The following is a 9337-nucleotide window of genomic DNA, read 5'->3' on the forward strand; positions in this document are numbered from 1 at the left end:
GTTTTGCACTTTTGGCTCAATAGGGTTAAGGATCTTATCCACAATATTAAAATGATTAGTAAGAGTCAAATTTCAGCCTTTTATATACTTAACATTTGATTGTTCACCCATTTACTAGACTAACATGCATTAATTAATGTTAGAATATTGTATAGTACAACCATATGTTCATAATTTTATATAAAAGAGCTATATTGATAATGTTATATTCCTTTAATCTTAGGCTTCTATATAATCTTTTAGTCATCCTCATATTATAATACTAACTAAATTAATTGTTGAGTATTTTCATGCTTAACAAATTTTGCACGCAGTCTCACGACTCGTTATTATACCTATATCAAATGTTTTAAGAATAAATTTGTATTTATATATTATTGTTTTTTGATTTTTAAAAAAAAGAGTAATTTTACCATGGGTGAAAAAAACATAGATATGTGTTGAAAAGCTAGAAATTAACAGTGACGAACCAATAAATATTTAGCCCTAAATTAGGTAAGTGGCACATCTCACTCTCAGGGTCAAGAATAACGAAGGTGCAAGTATGAATACATATACATACATGTGTATGGTCATATGTGCTCCATGGAGTTAACAGTGCTCTTCCTCTTACCGTTCCCATAAAAATACATAAAAGCGGTGGAGAAAGGAATAGAATGTCAAACACAAAACCAAAAAGCAACTAAAATAAAAGGGTGATAAATTGAGACGTCCGTGAAACAAAGAGTATCAATACTAAGAGAGAGAGAGTTGCCTTATCTCCATTCCTTTGCTTGCCTTTATAATATATATTTCTTTCATCTACGAAAGTCTTCTAAGCTCAAACTCGCAGAAATAGCTGGTATTTTCTTAAGCACACCCACCATGATTTCTCCTCTTGCTATTGTTTTTGGCTTTTCAACGTTGTTATTCATAACATGTTGAAGCCTTGGTGCAACTTCTCTTCGAGACTCACCAATCAATATATATACCGAGAAACCACTCATCCCAATTTCTTGAAATTGATCACAAATTCTTCTCGATAGATAGATGCCTATAGTTGGAGTCATCTAGACTCTCTACCTAGGTTAGGGTTTTAATTAAGCCCATTTTTTTTGGTGATTTTCCTGATCTGGGTTTTGGAGAAAATGGACGACTACGATCATCTCAACGAGAACAACACTCAAAGGGGGAATTTGAATTTCTTGTATGCAACACCAGTACTTGCACCGCATCACAATTCATCAGCGTACGGCAGAGCCAGCAGTGGATCTAATGTCAGCAATAATAATACCCAGATGCCTATAACTTCCTTTCATCTTCAATCAAGTGAGTTTTATACCGACGGGAATAATAACAATCCAGCGGTGGCGGTGAAGACTGAAGCCAGCACTTCACAGCAGGCCCAGAAGTTCCATAATTACAATATACTCAGAGGGATAAGTCAACCAGTCCATCACCAACAACAGCAGCAAGGGAGTCATGAAAGCTCGAGCCATGAAGTTGAAGCCATCAAAGCTAAAATCATTCAACACCCTCAGTACTCCAACCTCCTAGAAGCTTACATGGATTGCCAAAAGGTATTTTCTTCCAACAATTCATGTACAAGAAGACAATATATATAAAAACTCAAACTTTTGGTGTTTCAGGTAGGCGCGCCGCCTGAGATAGTGGCTCGGCTATCCGCCGCTCGTCAAGAGTTCGAGGCGAGACAGCGATCTTCGGTCAATTCCAGGGATTCTTCGAGAGACCCAGAACTCGATCAGTTCATGGTAATAATACCCCAATCCGGCAATAACCCCTCACTGTGTCTGTCAACGTGGTCTTCATTTAATTTAATTTTCTGGCTTTTGAACAGGAGGCTTATTATGACATGCTGGTGAAGTACAGGGAGGAACTTACAAGACCGTTACAAGAAGCAACGGATTTCATGCGAAGAATCGAGACCCAGTTGAATATGCTCGGCAGCGGACCCGTTCAGATCTTCAATTCTGGTACTCATTATTTAATTTCTCTTGCTAGTAATGAATAATGAAGGAAAGGTAGGTGTCAACGGTGCGGGTTTGGGCGGAGACCTCTTTGCCTGTCCCCTCCCCTCCCCTCCCTATCGCTCTCCATCTCCTCCTCCATCGCCACTGTGACAACTACTTATCACAAGCAGAATAGCTAAGCTAACCCTAATCACGAGGTCACACGGAATCTTGAGAGGCTTCAAATGATAATAATAAATGCACTCTGGGTCAGCTTTATTGGACAATGTTAGGGTTATATATATATATAATTATATATACTGCCAAAATCCAGGATTATTCTTCTTGGTCAGTTAATCCAGGTAAATATGATTTGCTTGGCTTTATTAGCATATCGAGATGGGCGGTGGACTAATTATATATGATCTGAAGTCTCTTTACTTAATTTGTTGAAGCCAAAATATAGGCTCCAGGAAACATAGGATGCTGTTCGAATCAGTGCTACCCCATGTAGGCTGTACTCCTCTATGTGAGACAGAGATGTAAATCTCTTTATATAATTAATTAGCTTCTCTGCCATTCCCCAGTTTTGTTTTTGTTCCGCCTGTTCATTTGAGTGATATATATGGTATGGACTACTATTTTTCTCTCTCTTTCTTTCATCTAAACAAAGCCCATTTATATTAGTCTGACTAGTTTTTCGTCAATGTATATGATTATTACTGTTAATTTGACGATCTTATATAATCCCCACTTCACGCAATCGCTCAGCAGAGATGAGTGTGATTGATTGTGAAGGGATTCTCTCTAGAGGATGTATGATGAAAGGACTTTAATTATTGCAAGACTCTAGATTACGTGTTAAGGGAACTAGTTGAGTGGCATATTTTATTTGGTTAATTATCGATCATTTAGGATTGATTGCCTATACAAGGTATCCAAACTAAGATGATAAACCATAGTTATTTACCTCAAATGTGAGATCGGTAGTGGCTACTATAACAATGGTGCGCTTATAGTAAGCTCTTCGGACTATAACCGAATAGCACATTCTAGTTAGGCGTTCAAAGAAATTTAGTATCTTTCGCATTTGGTTTGAGGATAGTCTTTCATGAACTTCGTTGTTAATTATGGAAAAAAAGTTTCTTCTCATTTGGTTTAATGAAATACATTGATTATAAAAAGAAGTGAGCTTAAAAGAGGTTTAGGTTACTACTAATAAACCTAAAATAGTTCACTCAAGACTAGTTATGATCACATCTCATTACGACCTCAAAGGGGTCCATAACACAAATTGATGCACAGGGAAAGAGATATGAGAGTCCACCCTCCTTGGAGTCGGCATATTTTTCTTAAATCTAGCCAAATTTAGGAATTCGCTAACCCTATATATGGGATTGAAGGAACTAAATAGTTGCTCTATAATGGTCTTTGGCATTTTTAAAAAAAATTTAGGAGTTTGATTGTTTTAAACCTACATTGATCATGAATTCATAATTTAATTTTATATTGCTTTACATTTTGACATGCCTCATTCATCTTTTTTTTGTAAGTCATATGTGATATAATGTTATCAAAATTCCATTTTTTTATAACCATTCTGATGATCTTAACGGGGAGTGCGTAAGATAATCTAATATATATAAATGGGGATTTTCATATCATATATGGCTATATAATCTTTTCTCTGTTACGTGGTTATAATAATTAAGCCGATCACAGAATTGATTTTCAGAATTAGCACAATTGATCTCTTAATAGTACACAATTGCTAGTTTTGTATAGGATAATTGGAATTCAAGCCGCGGATTAATCTGATGAACACTATGTTTTGATCAAGCTCAGGAGATGCTTTTTCTGTGTGAGAGCTGAAGTATTTAATACTGATATGGACCTTTGCCCAATGACCTAGTTGCTTCTACGTAGCTAGGGTAAAAATCAACGAAAGGTCAAAGAGCACATCCCTCTTGTACTGCCCCCTACCAGTGCCAATCTTATGTTATATAAGTTTGATACTCATTTCAATAAATTTAGTTTCCAATTTTGGATATTTTGGAATTGAAGCTGTAATTAGGAATTGTATTTTAGGAGGAGAAATCCCTCTAAAAATGTGCCCTATTGGTAAACATTGTTTTGCAGATGATAAGTGTGAGGGTGTTGGTTCATCTGATGAGGATCAAGAGAATAGTGGAGGAGAAACAGAACTGCCGGAGATCGATCCACGCGCCGAGGATCGACAACTGAAGAATCACTTGCTAAGGAAGTACAGTGGCTACTTAAGTAGCCTAAAGCAAGAGCTTTCCAAGAAAAAGAAGAAAGGGAAACTTCCCAAGGAAGCTAGGCAGAAGCTATTAGCCTGGTGGGAATTACACTACAAATGGCCGTATCCCTCGGTAAGTAAATCCTTTGATAGTCAATCCTATATATATTGGAGTAGGTGAATGCATTACAAAGAGAAGCCATTACATTTTCGTAGTTTGAACCTGTGACGCGTAAGTTGGGGTGAAGCAATTTTGACGATTGAACGTTGTTTTTGTGACGAAGCAGGAATCGGAGAAGGTGGCATTGGCTGAATCAACAGGGTTGGACCAGAAACAAATAAACAATTGGTTCATAAATCAAAGGAAAAGGCACTGGAAACCTTCGGAAGATATGCAATTCATGGTGATGGATGGGCTACATCCCCAGAATGCAGCACTCTACATGGATGGTCATTACATGGGCGACGGCCCTTATCGTCTAGGGCCATGAACAGCTTGCAACTGCACACCGGAGTGTCAAGCCTAGTTTGTACACTATTACTCAAGCCAAATCCCAGATGATGATGATGAAATTTCCCTAATATATCTTGATAATTTTTGTATCACAAGCTAGAGTCATTACCATAATATGGTCATTTGGAGGAACTTGTTGTGCTCAATTGATTCTGCATCTTTTTGTTTGTTTTGGTGGGAGGATTCTGGTGTTGTTTGGAAGTATATATGCGTATAAGGATGTACTAGCAGTAGTGAATTTGTGTGCTATTGAAGGTGTATTTCTACACTATATGCATGTCATTAGGGCTACTTGCTAGAGCTGCCTTGTTAAGTGTATATAGTGAGGTTAAAGTATGTATTTATAAGGTTGTACTACTTGTACTCTTGCTTAATCTTCAAGTATGTGGCTTGTCTTTGCACTCCCATCTCCTAAATTATTGTATGTTTCTCATGAAATTTGATCTTGATTGGAAAAGCAGTCTCATGGGATCGATTGATCCATTCGTATATAGTTTGCAGCATATATTGTCAAGACACATGGAGTGAGTGGGGTGATCTAAATACTCGATATTTTTATCAGTGTCTACCATTTCACTACCAAGGCATCTTGAAAGTGAATCGTTTTCCATGAATATGTATGGAATATATGACAAAGGTGTAGTATTTCTATTGATCGGTTATGTCATATAGGTCAGAGTTGGATATCCTGTTGTTTCGATTTGAATTATTAAGAGATATCTTCCATCAAACCTATTTCTCGATCCACCTGTGATTAGTCATTAAAAAATAATGGTATTCAAAAAATTAGGTGAATTTTTTTTTTGAAACGAGGAACAGGGGATTTGAACCCTGATCACCATCACTCCAACTAGTGGCTTGAGTGTTAAGAAACATGAATTGGGTTGCTCAGAATTTGGCTCATTCGAAGAAATTATATGTGGAAGATTGAATCGGCTCAAGGCTTGAAAGTTTGGATACGCCTGAAGTTATGGGTTAAGTTTGACATTCTGGCCTCAGCCCAATATTGTTATAACTTATAACCACGTGAGAAGTCTTCAAATGGGCTTGAAGCCCTTTTGTCGTTTGATCTATGAAGTCTAATAGCTTGATTCTCATGAGCCCATAACTAGCCTCTTCCATAGAAGTTTGCTATCTATCGACGACGACGGTCTGCTGACTACAGTATACCTACTGGGGCCCATTTATTGTGTGGTGGATCGCAAGAGGCCTAATGAAGGAAAAAGAACTAGAGAACATGAGAAGTTTCCTAAGTTTCTGTTTGGACATCAACGATTAAATGTAAATTACATACATGTAATTAAGATGGTGGTACATTGTTAACATATATAGATAAATTTAGGTTTTTACCATCAACAACGCGTTTTTTTGAAGAAGATAAACCACATCCCGTAGTAACTCTATAGTTAAATGTGCTTTTACGAGAGCACTATTGGGATGGAGTTAAGCATGTTTATGCGAGACTATTATTGGGATGAGTGACATTCCCAAAACGAATAATATTATTGATTTGTGGGCTGAAATTTAAAAAGTGAAAAGGACCCATCGCATTAAAATGCTTAAGCCCAATAATTGCTAGATCAACTTGGTTATATGATATCAGAGAAAGCATTGATGATAAACATAATTAATGGAGAAAATTGAGTTAGGAAGATTTGTCTCCTACCCTAATGAGCAGTCCCTTGACATCATCATTTCGGCGCCCGATATTCTGATAGGTAGAAGTATTTTCAAATTATTTTATATTATTGTGTCACAAACAGCAATCTAATTATGCTCGCCTCAAGTCACCAACTTCCTTGATATTCTGGCAAATTGACGTCACCGAGCAGGCATCAGATCCCATACATAGACTTTGTTGAGGCCTGTATTTTTGATAAATAGAAGCCCGTGCATGGTTATTACGACCCCTTTGTGAGGAGTCACTCCTTCTCCCGAAGTTAATTATTTTTCAGAGTTTCTTAGAAAGAGTTGTTTCGCGGACCTGGGTACTCCAAAAATTAATCAAGCACCAAATGATCCTAAGAATCATAAGGCAATTAGTCAACAATCAAGTGGTGGATGAATTGCTTTAATTGCGTCATTGGTGATGCACTCAAGACGGCTCATTGTTTGTGGACAAACGTCGCATGCGCAGCAGAATAGTTTATCCAAATTGATTTGATTTTCCAGAATAGTTTTGTTTTGTTTTCATAAGCCAACATTTAGCGTGCCTAATTTGATCATTAATGAAAACCAAAGGACATTGACATTCATAATGGCACCAAAAATTTGTGACGAACTCATACATGTGTTGCTCATTCTTAGTGGACCGACTTTTGTTAATCAACTATTATTAATTTCGTTGTGTCATAAGTGAAGGATATAGGTGCATGCTTCAATTACAATCAATTTAATTACTCCTTGTTCTCTCCCAAAATTAAATTATTGTTGGGCTTTCCTTATCTTGGAATATTTCGGACTATATTCTGTTTAACAAATTTCTGTTTTTTTGACAACCGAGAACGACATTATACAAATTTGTCTTTTGAACATCTGATATGAGCCTAAACTCGGGTGTCAGGCCTGTTCGCACATAATTTTCCCACATGATATGGGTCTAAACTTAGCGCGAGAGTATTGCTTTCAGTGGAAATCAAACTTGGAATCTCCCGAGCTATACGTTTATACCAATTATGTATATATAATTGGTATAAAGGGACAAAATTCATAACAACTATGTGGATGAAATATTATTACAGATGAGATGACCACACTAAAGAAGCTTTCAGCTCCTAACAACAATAATAATTAACCTAATTGCTTCATTGAATTGAAATAAGACAAAAATTCCCTTGGTCGTCTTTTCCTAAAACTAATTCACAAACATGTACATGACAACACAGAGAAAATGTTTACACACATGTAATAATTAATAATCAGTTTAATTTAGTAACTAATTAATCTACAAATAATATAACACCGAAATTTTATATAGCATAATTAGGCCTTAATTACAAAGTGTTAATCTAACAAGCCGCAGATGGATGGTTGAAAGGATTGTAGAAATCAGTGCATCACCATGCAGAACCAGTGGCCGTCCTCTCACAACGAGGACAGAGAGTGAGAGTTGCCGCCGGCAGCTGCATATAAAACGGTGCAGTATTGTCGTTCATCTTGAATGACGTAAGCTCTTGTAGCTCCTTTTGCAGCCTCTTGTTCTCTTCTGTTAATGTTTCACAGCATTTCTTCAACTCCTCACAATCTACTTCTGTTTGCTTCAGTTTATTCCTACATACATGTATATGATTATAATCATTAATTAATTAAGATCTACTCATGCTAAACTTGGAGGAGTAATTAATTAAGATGATGTTAATTAGAATTGATTATGAACCTGGCTCTTCTGTTTTGAAACCAAACTTCTACTTGACGCTGCCTCAAATTCAATTGCTCTGCTAACACTTGCTTTTGCTTCTGTTGATCCACGCAACGAAAATTGTTAGAAAATACAGCCCAAATATTGCAAATCAATATTGTCCATGTTAGGTGAAAGATTCGCACGATTTTGTTTCTTAGAAAATGCGTCGGTTGTATGAGAGAGACTAAATATTTACGTATATGTCGCTCGGTTGGGTTAATTTGATGTAGGATAAAGTCCTAACTAACACTCATATCAGCTTCAGCTTTTAGAAGGATATATTGGGGTTTGACATATCAAATTGTAGGAATATATATGAATTACGTACCGAGTTAAGAGTACTTTGTTCTTTGAATCTCTCTTCTAAGACGGCGGATTGTTCTTTTGTGAGTCTGAGTTTCTTTCTAGGGCTACCTTCTTCATCTTCATCACTAATTACCCTTGAAGAGCTTCTCTCTACCTCCACTTCTTCAAACTCTCTTTCCTTCTTGACACTATTAGAGTTAGACAAGGAAGATGCGGCAGTAGTAGTACTAGGAGAAGAAGTAGCCTTTTGTTTTTGCTCCTGCAAGTCTTGAGGAAGATCATTAATCTTTCTCGGCGCGGATGCTGACCAGCACATGCTGATCTCTTCTGATGACGGACCTAATGTTAGATCAGATGGGAACAAGTAGCTGTGGTGATCAGATTTCAAAGGAATAACCTTGTTGATGTTCTTCCTCTTCCTTTCTTGATGATCATGATTAGAGAAGCCTGGCCCAAGAACAAGGCATGTATTATAAATATCATCGGAACCCATTTTAGCTAACACATGCACAAAGCTTGAAGAGACTATGGAAAGAAAGAATACTTAGAAGAGAAGGAGCTAGGAGGAGGAAAGTGTGTCTAAACTCGCTAAAGTGTCTTCTTTGGGGGAGAGAGTTTAAAGAAGTGATTTTTGAAGTATTGAAAAAGCAAAATGAATATATGTTGGCTTTATGGAATAAATAATTGTGAAAAATTCCCATCTCTCTTTGTCCTCATAGGTTGATCATTGCAAATCTTCTCTCTCTTTGTCTGCATCCCATAATGTGTGTATATGTATATTGTAGGTGTTCGAATTTACAATAAGAGAATATTCGAATGAGGCCACCAGCAATCTACGAAACGAACAAACGTTGATAATGCAAGGACCTTGGATATCAACAGGATGGCAATGAGTTTTACAGAGAGAT

General features: G+C 36.9%; 2 protein-coding genes across 2 annotated transcripts; one reads left to right on the forward strand and one right to left on the reverse strand.

Moving 5' to 3' along the window:
* The first annotated feature begins 731 nt into the window (after positions 1 to 731).
* LOC120009363 (homeobox protein knotted-1-like 2) lies at positions 732 to 5130 on the forward strand. The gene is made up of 5 exons (XM_038859924.1): positions 732 to 1559; positions 1629 to 1751; positions 1838 to 1973; positions 4089 to 4342; positions 4497 to 5130. Exons 1-5 carry the CDS (start codon positions 1128 to 1130, stop codon positions 4698 to 4700), a joined length of 1149 nt encoding a protein of 382 aa, XP_038715852.1. The 5' UTR covers positions 732 to 1127; the 3' UTR covers positions 4701 to 5130.
* Positions 5131 to 7509: 2379 nt separating this feature from the next.
* Positions 7510 to 9136, reverse strand: LOC120009364 (homeobox-leucine zipper protein HAT22-like). The gene is made up of 3 exons (XM_038859925.1): positions 8452 to 9136; positions 8100 to 8179; positions 7510 to 7993 (listed from the first exon to the last, which is right to left on the reverse strand). The coding sequence occupies exons 1-3, from the start codon at positions 8920 to 8922 to the stop codon at positions 7780 to 7782; spliced, it is 765 nt and encodes a 254-aa protein (XP_038715853.1). The 5' UTR covers positions 8923 to 9136; the 3' UTR covers positions 7510 to 7779.
* Positions 9137 to 9337: the final 201 nt, after the last annotated feature.

Source organism: Tripterygium wilfordii, chromosome 11, assembly GCF_013401445.1.
Source record: "Tripterygium wilfordii isolate XIE 37 chromosome 11, ASM1340144v1, whole genome shotgun sequence".
Lineage (NCBI taxonomy): Eukaryota > Viridiplantae > Streptophyta > Magnoliopsida > Celastrales > Celastraceae > Tripterygium > Tripterygium wilfordii.

Coding starts and splice junctions, on each gene's coding strand:
- LOC120009363 (XM_038859924.1), top strand. CDS start 1,128: ATGGACGACTACGATCATCTCAACGAGAACAACACTCAAAGGGGGAAT. Junction 1,752..1,837: donor CAGAACTCGATCAGTTCATG/GTAATAATACCC, acceptor GCTTTTGAACAG/GAGGCTTATTATGACATGCT. Junction 1,974..4,088: donor CGTTCAGATCTTCAATTCTG/GTACTCATTATT, acceptor ATTGTTTTGCAG/ATGATAAGTGTGAGGGTGTT.
- LOC120009364 (XM_038859925.1), bottom strand. CDS start 8,922: ATGGGTTCCGATGATATTTATAATACATGCCTTGTTCTTGGGCCAGGC. Junction 8,180..8,451: donor AACAAAGTACTCTTAACTCG/GTACGTAATTCA, acceptor GTGGATCAACAG/AAGCAAAAGCAAGTGTTAGC. Junction 7,994..8,099: donor TTTCAAAACAGAAGAGCCAG/GTTCATAATCAA, acceptor ACATGTATGTAG/GAATAAACTGAAGCAAACAG.